The 16997-nt window shown below is 45.9% G+C and overlaps 1 protein-coding gene across 14 annotated transcripts in view; it reads left to right on the top strand.

Moving 5' to 3' along the window:
- The window catches only part of LOC132884940 (protein unc-80 homolog), a 382632-nt gene that overhangs the window by 329910 nt on the left and 35725 nt on the right, over positions 1–16997 (top strand). For 11 of the 14 annotated variants that reach the window (XM_060919046.1, XM_060919045.1, XM_060919038.1 and 8 more), the window contains 3 exons: positions 865–957; positions 1068–1286; positions 8729–8959. In XM_060919046.1, the coding sequence (XP_060775029.1) occupies positions 865–957; positions 1068–1286; positions 8729–8959 (543 nt within the window). The remainder of the gene's footprint in view (positions 1–864; positions 958–1067; positions 1287–8728; positions 8960–16997) is intronic. The other 3 variants (XM_060919050.1, XM_060919047.1, XM_060919039.1) reach the window with 1 other exon arrangement.

Genomic DNA, 16997 nt, shown 5'->3' with positions numbered 1-16997 from the left:
TGACATCATCAACTGGATTTAGCAACTACTAATGCCTATATCGGGGATGTGCATTGCAAAGATGCTCTTCGTAGTGTTGCTCTTAAGACTCCTTACGAGTAAGTTTGGGAAAACCACATACAGAGACAACGTTCATTGCTTAAGAGTTGCTAAAGTCACTCTTTAGCCCTAAAGAGCAACATTATCGGGAAACCTGCCCCTGGCCATTTTCCTGTCACCTCTCTTATCAACAAGGCATTTCCACCCACAGAACTGTCACTCACTCTATGTTTTTGTTGTTGTTATTGTTGTTTGCACCATTCTGTGTAAACTCTAGAGACTGTTGTTTGTGAAAACCCCAGGAGAGTAGCAGTTTCTGAAATACTCAAACCAGTCCAACTGCCACCAACACTCATGCCACAGTGAAAGTCACAGAGATCACAATTTTTGTCTTTCTCATGTTTGAAGTGAACATTAACTGAAGCTCTTGATATGTGTCTGAATGATTTTATGCATTGTGCTACTGTCAAGGGATTGGCTGATTTTAGATAACTGCATAAAACAGCAGGTGTATGGGTGTACCTAATAAAGTGGCCGGTGAGTATATATTAACAAATGAAATGAAGTTGACCAGACAAAACATGAAATATTTTGAGTTCATACTGTCTGCAATGAAATACAAGTCAAAGTAAATTTAGAAATCACTGCTTTCTTTTTTTTATTTGCACTTTCCATACCGTCTCAACTTTTTCTGAAATGGGGTCGTAGAAGCTATTTTATTTATATAATAATGCATGTTACAAGGCATTATTTGTTAGACAGTGGTTTGGGTATTGATGGTACTAATGGTACCAACTTTGCTATGCATTTTTTATTGTTTCCTAGACCTATGACTGCACCTCAGATGAGTCGCTGCGATCAGGGCCATAAAGGAGGAACTGCTGCCAACCACACACTGTCTGGAGGACCAAATACCAGGTCAGGACTCTTCTCTGAACACAGTATTCTGATGTACTTTAAAAGACTACACCTATAGCTTAGATTAATAGGTTAAAGTTGTGAAAAGTAACAACCTACTGTATGCACAGAGATAACCTCCACCTGCTGGAGGAGGGTCAGGGCATGCCCCGAGAGGAGCTGGATGAGCGTATTGCCCGCGAGGAGTTCCGGAGGCCTCGAGAGTCCCTCCTCAACATCTGCACTGAGTTCTACAAACACTGTGGCCCACGACTAAAGATCCTGCAGAATGTGGCTGGAGAACCCAGAGTCACTGCTTTAGAACTTCTGGATATAAAGTCTCATATGAGGTATGAGCAAGAAAGGAGGAAAGAAGGATTGCAGTGCCTTCTATATGTTATATACATATAGAACAACTTTCTCTCATTTAATCTTTGATTTCAAAAGCTTTCTTATCAGTTTTCTTCACAGATTTAGTCTTGCATTATCTTGACTGGGAGCCATTTTCTTCCTTGTTAGTCAATCTGTGTGATCTGAGGACATGCAGGAAGTGTTTGATTATTATAAATGAAAGCTTTAATAAAGTTGAGTATGTATGTGCTGTAATTTAATAGCAATACAATATTTGTGTAATGCCCACAAAGCTTCCAAAAACATTCAAGGTTGCAAACATTTGGAATAGTAAAGCAATTGTCAAAAGTACAAATACAAAGGATAATCAAGTTATGGGACGGGTAAGCACAGTGTCTGAGAAAATGAGTTTTATCTAACAATCTGCAAATAATTGATGAAATCAAAAGGGCCAAAGTGCTTAAGAATAATGCTGATGCTGTGATTATATATTCATAAATAGTTTGCTATTAGAACAAAACCGTGGTAAGATGCTATGAGAACCCATAAAGGTTTTCAGGTCAGGGGACTGAGATGGCCATGGCAGAAGCTTGATTCTGTGCTCAGGTAAACATTTTTGTGTTGATTTGGACATATGCTTTGGATCATTATCCTGTTGGAAGAGCCAGTGATGACCCAGGTTTAGTTTCCTGGCAGAGGCAGCCAGATTTTGGTTTAACATGTCTTGATATTTCATGGAGTCCATGATGCCATGTACTCTAACAAGATTTCCAGGGCATTTGGAGAAAAAACAGCCCCAAAACATCACAGAACTTCCACCATATTTTACAGTTGGGATTGGGTTCTTTTCATTATACAGTGCCTTGAACTTTTTCACATTTTTCCACCTTACAACCACGAACTTAAAAGTTTTTTTTTTATTGAGATTTTATATGATAGACCAACACAGAGTAGCACATAATTGTGAAGTGAAATGAAAATGATAAATGGTCTTCAAAATTTTAAACAAATAAAAATCTGAAAAATGTGGTGTGCATTAGTATTCAGCCCCCTGTACTCTGATACCTCTAAATACAATCCAGTGCAATCAATTGCCTTCAGAAGTCATCTAATTAGTTAATAGAGTCCTACTGTGTGTAATTTACTCTCAGCATAAATACACTTGTTCTGTGAAGGCCTCAGTAGTTTGTTAGAGAACACTGAAGAACAAACAGCATCATGAAGACCAAAGAATTCACCAGACAGGTCAGGGATAAAGTTCTGGAGAACTTTATGTGAAGTCTATCACATAAAATCTCAATAAAAAACTTTTAAGTTCGTGGTTGTAAGGTGGAAAAATGTGAAAAAGTTCAAGGGGTATGAATATATTTGCAAGGCACTGTAGCTAACTTTCTTTTTACACCAAACCCACCTTGAGGGTTTATTGCCAAAAAGCTTCATTTTTGAATATGGTTCCTAACCCTAACCCATGAGGTGGAAGCCTTCTCTAAGCACATCAGTGCAGTGGATATCAACATCCATTTCACTCGGGAGGACGTCAGTTGGAATAATCTAGCCTTCTTGGATTGTGATGTACACATTAGACAAGACAGAAGCCTTAGCATTGAGGTCTACCGGAAACCCACACACACAGACCAGTACCTACTCTTCGACTCTCACCACCCACTGGAACACAAATTGGGGGTCATTAGGACCTTGCAACACAGGGCTCAGAACATCCCTACAACGGTAGAGGGAAAAGAGAAGGAGCAGAATCACATCAAGAAAGCACTTCAGAACTGCGGGTATCCCAACTGGTCTTTCTTCAAGAGCAGAAAAAGGAACATAACGGACAAGGAGGATAACAGGAACAAATGCAAGAACATTGTCATTCCCTACATTTCTGGTCTATCTGAGAAACTCAGGAGGATCTTCTACAAACACAACATTCCGGTACATTTCAGACCCAGTAACACCCTGAAGCAGAAACTGGTCCACCCTAAGGACAGAATAGCCGGACATAAACAGGACAACATCTCATCATCTCTAGCCGCTTTATCCTGTTCTACAGGGTCGCAGGCAAGCTGGAGCCTATCCCAGCTGACTACGGGCGAAAGGCGGGGTACACCCTGGACAAGTCGCCAGGTCATCACAGGGCTGACACATAGACACAGACAACCATTCACACTCACATTCACACCTACGGTCAATTTAGAGTCACCAGTTAACCTAACCTGCATGTCTTTGGACTGTGGGGGAAACCGGAGCACCCGGAGGAAACCCACGCGGACACGGGGAGAACATGCAAACTCCGCACAGAAAGGCCCTCGCTGGCCACGGGGCTCGAACCCGGACCTTCTTGCTGTGAGGCGACAGTGCTAACCACTACACCACCGTGCCTACAAGACAACATAGTGTATGCAATTCACTGCAGTGAGGAATGCACAGACTCATATATTGGGCAAACAAAACAACCGCTTCACAGGCATATGGCTCAACACAGGAGAGCCAGTTCCTCAGGCCAGGACTCTGCTGTCTACCTTCATCTTAACAACAAAGGACACTCATTTCAGGATTGCAACGTACGCATTTTAGCCAGAGAGGATTGTTGGTATGCGCGAGGAGTTAAAGAAGCCATTTTTGTCAACCTGGAACGGCCATCACTGAACAGAGGTGGGGGTCTAAGACATCATTTATCAGCCACCTACAATGCAGTCCTTGGCACACTTCCCAGACAACTGAATGCACACCAAAACCCAGCTGTTTTCAGTGACTCACAGGAGGACAGAGAGAATCAGCATTCCATTGATCACCTTAATGGCCAATCCATTGATCACCCTAATGACTCTCGAGGCTGTTCACATCCAGCCCCCAGTGACCCACACCAACAGGATGACTCAACGACACCTTAGATGAGCTTTTCATCCATGAGAGGATAAATACCTGATACTCCCTACTAGTCAGACAGAACTGAAGAAGCCTTTTGGATGAGAGGTGAAACGTCTTCAAGAATCTTCAAGCAAGTCCAGTTGCTCTCTTTACCACCCACAGTTACTATGACCTGGATGACTGAGAATCTTCACAGACATCTATCTCATGATCTTGTTCACAAGTAAGGGAAGGATAGAGCGTGAGATCGACAGGCAGATTGGTGCGGCCTCCGCAGTGATGCGGTCACTTTACTGGTCCGTCGTGGTGAAGAAGGAGCTGAGCCAAAAGGCGAAGCTCTCGATTTACCGGTTGATCTACGTTCCGACTCTCACCTATGGTCATGAGCTTTGGGTAATGATCGAAAGAACAAGATCGCGGATACAAGCGGCCGAAATGAGTTTCCTTCGCAGGGTGGCTGGGCTCACTCTTAGAGATAGGGTGAGAAGCACAGTCACTCGGGAGGAGCTCAGAGTAGAGCCGCTGCTCCTCCACATCGAGAGGAATCAGCTGAGGTGGCTCGGGCATCTCTTTCGGATGCCTCCTGGACGCCTCCCTGGGGAGGTGTTCCAGGCATGTCCCCCCAGGAGGAGGCCCCAGGGAAGACCCAGGACACGCTGGAGGGACTATGTCTCTCGGCTGGCCTGGGAACACCTCGGTGTTCTTCCTGAGGAGCTGGCCGAGGTGTCTGGGGAAAGGGAAGTTTGGGCTTCCATGCTCAGACTGCTGCCTTCGCGACCCAGCTCCGGATAAGCGGAAGAAGACGAGACAAGATTTTATTTTATTTTTAACAACAAACAAACAACAACATCAGCAAGAAAAAGAAAACTGTCACAAGCCCGAGTTGAAGAAAATAGATACAGAAAGATAAATACAATAAAAAGGGGAGGGGGGAGAGAAAAAAGGGGGGGTCTTGTATACCTTCCTAGTCGTTTGTCAGATATCCAAGAGACAACATCCATTCAACACATTGACAAGCCACCAACAAACAGGAAGATTCTGTTAAAGTATTAATCCAATGAGCTTTTTCCTTTCTGGATAACATCACCTAGATCTCTGGGCAAGTGTTCTATCAGAGGCTGCCATATAGCCATAAAATTGTTGTTTCCTTTTAACTTGGCAGTTAATCTCTACATTGGAAAGACTCTAAAGATTTCCTTATACCACTGAGTCACAGTGGGAGGTTTTTCTTGAATCCAATTAAATAAAATACATTTTCTGGCCAAAAGCAAAAGTTTATCTAAAAGCTTACTTCTTCATAGAGCTTAGTCTTAACATGCAAACTAAATTTACAGTTAGCTTGCAAAGTTACCTCTAATAAAGTTATACTATCGTATTGCTTTATATTATATATCGCAGAATACACGTTATTATCACCTCTCTTACACATAATCAGCTCTTTACATTTCTGTGTATTACAGTTCATGCCATTTTCTATTGTCCAGTTCATAAATTGCTTAAGCGCATCCGAAGATTGATTGGGCAAATCTCTAGAAATGGTAACTAGAATGGTATCCGCATACTTAGCATTGAAAAATGCTGTCCAACTAACTTGAGATCATTCAAAAACAAATTAAACAAATAAGGGCCACCGACCCTGCCCTGCGTTGTTCCTCTGTTCACTATTTTCCAATCACACAATTTCATTACACACTACCCTTTGTTTTCTATCTTCTAAAAAGCTTAAATACCAGTTAACTATGAGCGAATTAAGAGTGCTGCCCTGTAACTGATCTGCGAGTGTGCTATGCTTGACACTATCAAATGCTTTAGAGAAATCCATAGTCAAGAGTCTTACTGCCTGTGTTTCTTATCTAGAGCAACGAGATAAATATGTTGTATTTTCAAAAGAGCATTGATGTAGCTGCCACATGAGCAATAAGCAAACTGACTGTTAGATAAGTAGCTTTCTAGAGTGTTCTTATTAAAAATGTCATATACAGTTCTTTCAAAGGACCTGGCTATCACTGGAGTTATATTAACGCCTCTATAGTCTGCATACTCCACTGGAATATCAACTTTAGCAAGGGGGTTGATGTTAGCTTCTTTCCATCGCCTCGGCCAAGACTGTAGGGCTAGAGACCTATTCCACAGGGCTTCTACCACTGGGGTGAAAATTGCTGCATGCTCTTTCCATACCCAAAAGGGTATTCCATCTGGTCCAGTGGCCGTGCATTTGATTCTCGATAGAGCTTGGAACACCTGCACAGAAGAAAGCTGAGAGGGTGACAAGTTAGCATCTAAATGAACTGGTAGGGGTCTAGTGTAGGCGGAATCAAAAAGTTCACCAAAATAGTTGTTAAGTCCCTCAATAAAATGCTGATCAAAGTTTGGGCAGCTCTTCTATGCAACAGTTGATCCACTTTTCGCCACCACGCTCGTGATCCAAGCTTCCCTGTTGCCATAGCGCGTCGATTATCTGCAATAATCCTGCCTACCTTCTCTGTCAGATCTTTCACATTGTTTTCACTATTACACCTCACCTTACTTTTCAATAGCGCCTTAACGAGAGGGCTCATCCACGAGGGGTCTCTTGACACAGTCACAGTCTTACTCGGAAAACATTCTTCCATTAGATGCTCGATGGTTGAATGTAGAAAGTCCACTGCGACTTCCAAACTATTGCAGTTAGCCTCAGACCAATTTAGTTCCAGAAGCTTTTCATGGAATTCTATTCTTCTGTGTTCCCTATAGTCACGCAGTATTTAGTCTCAGGGGCTTTAATTTCACACCTGCCGGTAGAATAGTGCCCTTATGATCTGTCTTTATTTGGGCAACAATCAGGTAACACCTGGAGAAAAGCGCTTCATTTTTCGTCAGGCAATTATCCAAAACTGATTCACCGCGGGCGGCACGGTGGTGTAGTGGTTAGCGCTGTCGCCTCACAGCAAGAAGGTCCTGGGTTCGAGCCCCGGGGCCGGCGAGGGCCTTTCTGTGTGGAGTTTGCATGTTCTCCCCGTGTCCGCGTGGGTTTCCTCCGGGTGCTCCGGTTTCCCCCACAGTCCAAAGACATGCAGGTTAGGTTAACTGGTGACTCTAAATTGACCGTAGGTGTGAATGTGAGTGTGAATGGTTGTCTGTGTCTATGTGTCAGCCCTGTGATGACCTGGCGACTTGTCCAGGGTGTACCCCGCCTTTCGCCCGTAGTCAGCTGGGATAGGCTCCAGCTTGCCTGCGACCCTGTAGAAGGATAAAGCGGCTAGAGATAATGAGATGAGATGAGATGATTCACCGCGAGTAGGAAAGTCAATAAGAGCTTTCAGTCCAGTTAAAGTTGATAAATGTTCCAGATCAAGACGATTTAAATCACCTCCGCACACCACAAAGTCCATCAGCATACTGCTCCAAAAACTCATCAACAATCTCAGTTACGTATTCAATCAATTCCTGCTCCGGATATCTTGATTTGGAAGGGTGATAAATTCTGCACATTAGCATTCGATGGCCTGATGGTAGTTCTATTTCTAAGCTGATAGTTTCAAAATACTCAGATCTGAATACTCACTTCACATTAATATTGTTTCTAGCAAATATAGCAACACCGCCCTTCTCCCGGAGAATTAATTAATATTACTTTTTTTCTGTAATATTTCATTTTGTGCTGGAAAATGAATGTTTGGAACTCTAAAATGTTTTAATACTGACTTGATAATGTAGAAATCATAAAATAGAAATCTGTAATAAAGTTTGTATGAAAAAATAGGGTGCCTAAGACTTTTACACAGTACTGTATATATTTAACACTAAGATGTACAGTATTTAACACAACAGGCAATTGCTAATTGAAGTGGTATTTTAAATTTAATACAGAGCTTTCATACTATAAAACATCAATGGTCTGACTAGCTATTGTAGATCACTCAGCTAGCTAGTGGCTTACCTGTACATGATTCCACAGGTTGGATGTTGAGCTGTGTAATGCAAAATTGCCATGGGTTTTTATATAATTTGCAGATCATTATCACACTGTTTCTTCTGAAGCATTTAAAACCAAAAATACCTGCTAAAATGAGCTCGGGATGCTAATCTGTCTCCACTGTCTCAGACATTGCTGCTGTTGAAATTAATCTGTTTTTTAGTGTTATTCAAGCTATATAGTGAGTATACATTAGAACAAAATTTAGTTCCCTCAGGATCATGGTGCAACACCTCACAATACAGTATCAGAGTAAACAGGACAACAGAAAGTGCTAATATATAACAGTGTGAGATGAGTGCAAAAAAATGCAATAAATACACAAGACTGTGCACGTAACCTTGACAGAAAAGCAGAACAGTGTCCTTTTAAATTTGCACATACTGTCTTTTAATTGGGTTATAGTCTGTAGCAAAGTTTTATTTTAAAAAATTAAGTACAACTATTTAATTATACTCAAAAAAGTACTGTTACAGTGAACCATGTACTCAAATACAGTAATGAGAGTACATGTAGCTTGTTACTTTCCAGCCCTGGATAACAGACTTAGAAATACAAACACCCGATTAGAACAGAAGAAGTGTCATCCTTTATAATCCAAAGTCTATCTTTTTCTAGGCTGGCAGAGATTGCACATTCGCTCCTGAAGCTGGCACCATATGACACTCTGACCATGGAGAGCCGTGGCCTACGCCGCTACATCACTGAAATGCTGCCCATCACCGACTGGTCATCAGAAGCAGTGCGGCCGGCTCTCATCCTCATTCTTAAGCGCCTGGACCGCATGTTCAACAAGATCCACAAGATGCCCACGCTCAGGTGCGCCCGCCCACAGGCTCTGTACTCCAGGTCTGTCCACTTTTCCTCAGTCACCGTTTGTATCTGTTTCTGCCTCCCTCCCTACCTCCCTCCCTCCCATCTTTGAGATGCAACGCTCATCGTTGTCATTGTGTTTTGGTGCTGTGTGCTTCGTCTGTGCCCACAGCTTTCTTTGTAAGGTCTTGATGTGCTTGACTGTGTATACTTTGTGCCCAGGTGGGTATGAGGTAAGTCAGCATGAGTGATTTTTGTTCTTTTATTATCAAAATGTTACCCACAAAACAAAACATACAAATATCATAACAGACCTACTGATTCATGGTAGCAGAAAGAGAGCTTTAATATCTGAATATCTTGGACAGAACAAGCTATGGAGACTGTTTTATAGCCTCTACAAGAACACATCCTCTCTCCATTCCATTTTTTATATTGGGTACCTGTGGTATTGGACCAGGTGGGTGGAGCACAGAAGCACAGCAGGCCAGAACTGAGTTCTCAATGAACTATTTATTTTTAACACTCTGTGTGGCTTTTCAGTTCATTCACTAATTTCCCAGCCACACACACACAAGTGTTCTGGTTGGGGAGAGCTCCCTTTCTCTGCTCTCCTCTCCTTTTAAAGGGCGAAGACACACAAACACAGGTTAATCCCCATCAGGTGCAATGATTCCACCACTTACCTTCCCTGACTCCACCCTCCATTCACAGACCGATGCTTGGCCACGCCCCTGCTGCCACATACCCCCACCGCCCGACTCAGGCCGGGGAGTTGTCCGGCCTGTAGCCGACTCCCCCCCTCCCTTTGATGGGAGAGGAAATCCGCCAAGTTCAAGGTGGTCCCCGGCCTGTGGACCACCTTGAACTTAAACGGCTGGAGTGCCAGATACCAACGGGTGATCTGCACGTTAGCATCCTTCATGCGGTGGAGCCACTGCAGGGGCGCGTGGTCCGAACAGAGGGTGAAAGGGCGCCCCAGCAGGTAGTAGCGGAGGGTGAGGACCGCCCATTTGATGGCGAGGCACTCCTTTTCGATCGTCCTGTACCTGCCCTCGCAGACCGACAGCTTCCAGCTGATGTACAGCACTGGGTGGTCCTCCCCCCCCACCTCCTGGGACAGAACAGCCCCCAGCCCTCTGTCCGATGCGTCCGTCTGCAAAACAAACGGGAGAGAAAAGTCAGGGGAGTGTAACAGTGGCCCCCCCACACAATGCAGCCTTTACCTTAGAGAAAGCCTGCTGGCATTGCTCAGTCCACTGGACCGGATCTGCTGCCCCCTTTTTAGTGAGATCAGTCAGCGGGCTGGTGACATCCGAATAATTAGGTATAAACCTACGATAGTAGCCAGCCAGCCCCAGGAACTGTCTCACCCCCTTTTTGGTTTTGGGCTTCAGGCAGGCTGCAATCGCTGCTGTCTTATTAATTTGGGGATGCACCTGCCCATTGCCCAAGTGGAAACCCAGATACCATACTTCCACCCGCCCAATTGCACACAACAACCCGAAGGGGTTGGTTGTGAGAGTCGCTCGCCTCAGCGACCTAAGGACGGCCCTTAGGTGTTCCACGTGCCGCGGCCAATCATTACTGTAAATAATAATGTCATCCAAGTAGGCGGCCGCGTAGGTGGCATGGGGGCGGAGGACCCTATTCATAAGCCGCTGGAACGTAGCAGGCGCCCCAAACAGCCCAAAAGGAAGTGTGACGAACTGGTGTAAGCCAAACGGTGTGGAAAAGGCCATTTTCTCTCGGGATAGCGGAGTCAAAGGTATCTGCCAATATCCCTTTGTCAAATCCAGTGTCGAATAAAAACGAGCCGTGCCTAGTCGATTGAGCAACTCGTCAATACGAGGCATTGGGTACATGTCAAACTTGGACACCGCGTTGACTTTCCTATAGTCCATGCAGAACCGGACCGACCCGTCGGCCTTGGGAACCAAGACCACCGGGCTGCTCCAATTGCTATGGGACTCCTCGACGATGCCCATTTCGAGCATGGCCTCGCTCTTCCCGAGCCACCCTTTTTTTTGTGTTCGGGCAGTCTGTAAGTGTGGCTGCACACTACTACCCCCGGGGCCGTCTCAGTGTGGTGTTCTATGAGGTGGGTGCGGCTGGGCAGCGGTGAGAAAACGTCAGAAAATTCTGTTTGCAACTGGGCAACCTCTGTGACCTGGGTTGGGGAGAGGTGGTCTCCACAGGGGACCGGAGCGGTGGGCAATGTCAATTTCCCTTTTTGAACCTCCAGCCCCAGCTCTGCCTTCTCCGGAACCACCAACACCAACGCCACGGGGACCTCTTCATTCCAAAGTTTTAGTAGGTTGAGGTGGTATATCTGTAACGCCCCACCCCTGTCTGTTCGCCTCACCTCATAGTCGACGTCCCTGACTTGCCGTGTGACCTCAAAGGGTCCTTGCCACCTCAATTTAGAGCTCGATGTGGGCAACAACATGAGTACTTTATCTCCCAGTGTGAATTCCCTAAGGCGCGTGCCCCTGTCGTACAGATGGACTTGACGTTCTTGGGCCTGCCATAAATTCTCCAGGGTTAGGTGCGTGAGTGTGTGGAGTTTGGCGCACAGGTCAATAACGTATTGAATTTCATTTTTACTGGTTGAAGGTCCCTCCTCCCAATTTTCCCATAGCACACCCAGAATGCCACGCGGCTTACGCCCATATAGTAATTCGAACGGGGAGAATCCCGTGGAGGCTTGTGGGACCTCTTGCACTGCGAATAACAGGGGCTCGAGCCATTTATCCCAGTTGTGTGCGTCCTTGCTTATGAATTTTCTAATTATGTTTTTGAGGGTGCGATTAAACCATTCGACTAAGCCATCCGTTTGTGGGTGATAAACGCTGGTGTAGATAGGCTTAATTCCCAGTAACCCATACAGTTCGCACAGTGTACATGATATAAACGTAGTGCCTTGATCAGTCAGAATCTCTTTGGGGATTCTGACCCGGGAGATGACGCGGAATAGTGCTTCAGCAATACTACGTGCTGAGATATTGCGAAGAGGCACTGCTTCCAGATATCGCGTTGCATAGTCTACCAGAACTAAAATAAAGCAATATCCTCCTGTTGACCGATCTAATGACCCGACGAGATCCATCCCAATTCTTTCGAACGGGGTCTCGATTAATGGCAGAGGGCGCAAAGGCGCTTTTGGGATGGCCACGGGATTTACTAACTGGCATTCGTGGCATGCCATACACCACCTACAGACATCACCGTGAATCCCTGGCCAATAGAACCGGGCCATTATTCGGGCTAGTGTCTTGTCCTGCCCTAAGTGTCCAGCCACAGGCTGCCACAGACACCTGCCGCATGCGCAGGTGAGCCCACACTTTCCTCAGCTTTGGGTCCTTGGGGAATGCAAAAAAACTTACTCCAGGGCATTTCCCGTTGGAATTATTGCAACCATAAGCAGCACAATACACCATGATTACACAATACACAATATAAATTCCTGGTGGCTCTTTGGGATTAAAAGTTGGGTTATTTGTTCCTTAGTCTGATCTAAGTTTATACTTAGTTTATACTTAGTTTATACTTAGTTTATACTTAGTTTATATCAGTTTATACTGATCTCAGTATAATCTATCCTTAAAGGATATGGGAAATGGATTTTTACCTGGGCATAATTATGTATAAAGGACATAAGAAATGCCATCTAAATCACTGCAGGGCGTCAAAAATGTGAAAATCATCACATTATTCAAGTTTTTTTATACATCAGCATAAAACAAGGATTCGTTAATGAGCTAGGTGGTCACGTGACCCGTGATGCAACAAAAACTTTCCAAGGAGCCAGCGCTTGGGAATCTAATGTAAACAGGTTACCGAAATGGACACCATCGACAGTGATATTCCCGATGTTTCACAGAGATGTGAAGTTAGACCTTATCAATTCGAACCGATAGCTGGAAATTCACATGAACATAGATCTTGTCTTTACTCTGACGGGTCAGATGATTCTGAGAGTGAGAGTTCATTCAGCCCTCATGAAACTGAAAGTGGTCGGCTCGATAACACTTCCTCGTAAGTTAAAAACAAACAATTCTGCTCAAAGGCTAATGATCTGTTGAAAGAAGTATTATTTTTGTATCATACATTGAAAGTTCATCATAGATCTAGCTAAAGTCCGTTGCAAGCTAGTTTTTTTTTGCTGATATTTTTCGAGATTGATTGAGATACAATGCTTCCAGAGTCTGAGATGAAAACATTCAAAATGGCGAAACGAGTCAGAATTATGATAATCAATAATTGATACACCCAAAATTATAATACTAATCCTTACCTCGGCTTTCAGTCGCTTAGTGCAGAGGTCTTCAACAGGGGGGTCGCGAAATCACACCGGATCACTCATACCAACAAAAATATTCCTGCCCTGTCCCCTGGCCTCCGTGCAGGGATGCAAACAGCGCGCCTTTCGGCGCATGCCGCCTTTTTCACGGCTGAATCGCGCAGATCCAATTTAAAAAAAAAAGCAATATTAATTCATGAAACATGAAACAGGAAGTATAAGGATGAGAAAAAAACAGTTTAAATCGGGAAGCTGCGCACATTTGTGCAGCCTGGCGCAAATGTGCGCAGCTTCACGATTTAAACTGGTTTTTTTTTTCTCATCCTTATACTTCCTGTTTCATGTTTCATGAATTAATATCGCTCAGTACCTGAGTATTAATGTTGAAAGAATCCTCAGTGAAATGGTCCGAACACAGTTTGTGGGAAACAGTAGGTGCAAAGTTTTTTCAACAGGTGTTCTGTAAAGTTATCCTACTTCTTGGATTTGTCCTACCAAGCCTACTGCGCATGCGCGAAGCCTACTGCGCATGCGCAGGTGAGCCCACACTTTCCTCAGCTTCGGGTCCTTGGGGAATGCAAAAAAACTTACTCCAGGGCATTTCCCGTTGGAATTATTGCAACCATAAGCAGCACAATACACCATGATGTCCAATGTATGATGTCCAATGTACTTTAAAGACTATAAAAACAATTTTCTTGTCATCCACTTCTCCATTCATCTACCTGCTTGTGTTGTGCCCAAAAGTTTTTGTGACGTATGATCACGTGACAGCGGCTCTTCCGGTTGCAAAAAATGCATATTGGAAGTCGAGCAGAAATGCCATATAATCATCACGAATATAACGATTTTGCTGAATTTAATAGATGATTTTGTATTTGTTGATGCAATTAATTCATATTTTTAATGGAAAGAAACTGATATAGCGTGCTTTTATGTTTCATGTCCCATATCCTTTAATAATGGAAAAATAGGGGAAGGACGGGGTGGCGTTTGGCTGGAGCGTTTGACCATCGATTACTCTCACTTGGTCAAACGCATGCCGCAGAGTCTCGTCTTGCGACTGCTTTAACAGGAAATCCGCGAGGGAATCCCTGAGAGAGGGAGGAGGAGCCTGCTGCTCCTCACTCTGACGCGGTGATGACTTAGACGGCTCTGTGACAGCTGCTCCCGCCAATGCCACTCCGGGACCTCCGCCCACTGAACCCACTCTTCACTAAGTGCATTATTAATTCCCCAAATCAAGGCCAATCAGTCCCCAAAATTATCGAGTGGGTAAGGCGAGGATTAACCACTGCCTGTACTCCTAAATTTCTCCCCTCGAAACAGAATGTGGACCAACACTAAAGGGTAGTTGTGAACATCCCCGTGCACACACAACACCTTCACCAACTGTACTCTTCCCAATGCCTCGTCTTGCACCAGGCTTTGGTGAATTGAGGTCTGATTTACAGCCGGAGTCCACCAAAGCCTGATACGTATCCCCTTGGATACTCACCGGTATGCGATACGCTCCGGCCCGATCGAGGGCGGTCCCTGGCGCATCGGGGATCTGGACCACCGCGCCCACCTCCATCGCCGAGCACTGATGCTGGAGGTGCCCCGGCTCCCCGCAGCGCCAGCATACTGGCCCAGGCTCTCTCTCTGCACCAGTGTTCCGGAGATCACTCACCTGAGGGGGGAAGACACAGACACGGAAATAGGAAACAGTAGGAGATCGCGGGTGCGGCGGGCCGGCTGGGGTGGAGCCGGCCCCCGCCTCCACGGTGGGGGGAATGGGGCGAGGGCGAGGAACAGAAGGGGGGAGAGAGAGAGAGAGAGGAGAGGGGAGGGGAGAAGGGGAGACACGCTGTCCTGCCGTCGGAACGGCTGCCATATTGTCCTCTGCCAGCTTGATGGCCTGATCCAGCGACACCGGGCGATGGCACTGGACCCACTCCACGGTTCCTTCCAGGAGTCGGGCGATGAATTGCTCCAGCGCCACCAGATCAAGGATTCCCTCGGCGTCGCAGTTGTCGGCCCTCAGCCACCGCCGGCAGGCGTCCCGGAGTTGCTGGCCAAACACGGACGGCCAGCCGACCTCCTCCAGGCGCAGCGCGTGGAAGCGCTGCCGCTGCTGCTCCGGGGTGCGACCCACGCGCTGGAGGACGGCCCTGCGGAGGTCTTTCTAGACCAGCCGGCTGTCGGCGGGGAGCTGTAGCGGGGCCAGCTGCGCCTCGCCCGTTAGCAGGGGGAGGAGGCGCGCCGCACGCTGTTCCACCAGCCAACCCCACCCCTCGGCTGCCTACTCGAAAAGAGCGAGGAAGGCTTCAGGGTCGTCCTGCGGCCCCATCTTCGTTAGGGTAAGGTGGGGAGGGTCCGCAGCGGTGGTGATCGGGGCGCCCGCCGACGCGAGCAGGTGCCGGAACACCTGGCGATCTTCCTGTTGTGCCAGCACCAGGGCTTAAAAGTGTTGTTCTTGCTCCTTCTGGAGGGCGATCAGTGCCTGGTGCTGGCTCTGTTGGGCCGTAGCAAGGGCATGGACCAGGTCCTGGAAGGGGGAGGACTACATGTGGCCGTTCCCTTCTGCACTTTCCCGGGTTTCGGCACCACTGTGGTATTGGACCAGGTGGGTGGAGCACAGAAGCACAGCAGGCCAGAACTGAGTTCTCAATGAACTAAACTCAACAAAAATAAAAACTTTACACTCGTTTCAAAGTCAATAATTTGAACATTTTGGAAAATAGGTTTGAAATATTGATTGTATTCAATTATCTTGTCATTAAAGATGCTATAGCATAGAGATCATGTTTGTCATGGAATCGGTTCCACCGGAAATGCGACGACAATGTCCATGATCAAAAACTGTGAGTCACAACTTAATGAAATCATGTCAATATCGGGTGTGTCGTCCATGGGCGTTCACAACTGCGATACAACGTCTCCTCATGGATTGGATGATGCGTCTGAACACAGCTTGGGGAATGCGCCGCCATATTTGTACCAACATGGCATCAAGCTCCTGCAAGTTCTGTGGAGGGTTCCTTACGGTCGGCTGTGGTGCCAGTTTGATGGAGACATGTCTGGAGATTATGGAGGGTCTGTCGACTGCATCCCATAACCCTCGCAACGTCAGTGACGGATGTTCCCGTATTCAGCATGCCAATGGCACGTTCACGCTGAATGTTTGACAGTCGTGGCATTGCAAATTAACGAATAATTAACCATAAAACCTTGTTTTTCTGAGATTACACTCTACTCTGCTACCGTGAGATCAATTACACGTGTATCAATAGGTCACGTCACTTGTGTCACGTGGAAACGTGATTTTAGCGTGCAGTGCTCTCGCACGTGCTACGTAGGCCCAACCAGTAGAATGAATGTGTGACGTAATGCCCTTGACAATGCATTTAACCATAATCACAACAAGAACTCTTTCAAGAAAAGTTTCTAAACACTATTTGAAAAATAATGAGTGTCAAGTTTTTATTTTTGCTGAGTATATTTATTTTTAACACTCTGTGTGGCTTTTCAGTTCATTCACTCATTTCCCAGCCACACACACACAAGTGTTCTGGTTGGGGAGAGCTCCCTTTCTCTGCTCTCCTCTCCTTTTAAAGGGCGCGGTCACTGGGGAAGACACACAAACACAGGTTAATCCCCATCAGGTGCAATGATTCCACCACTTACCTTCCCTGACTCCGCCCTCCATTCACAGACCGATGCTTGGCCACGCCCCTGCTGCCACATACCCCCACCGCCCGACTCAGGCCGGGGAGTTGTCCGGCCTGT

Source organism: Neoarius graeffei, chromosome 4 (assembly GCF_027579695.1).
Source record: "Neoarius graeffei isolate fNeoGra1 chromosome 4, fNeoGra1.pri, whole genome shotgun sequence".
NCBI classification, from domain to species: Eukaryota; Metazoa; Chordata; class Actinopteri; order Siluriformes; family Ariidae; genus Neoarius; species Neoarius graeffei.
The sequence above is the reverse complement of the archived record's forward strand: the minus strand, read 5'-3'. Positions and strand labels throughout refer to the sequence as shown.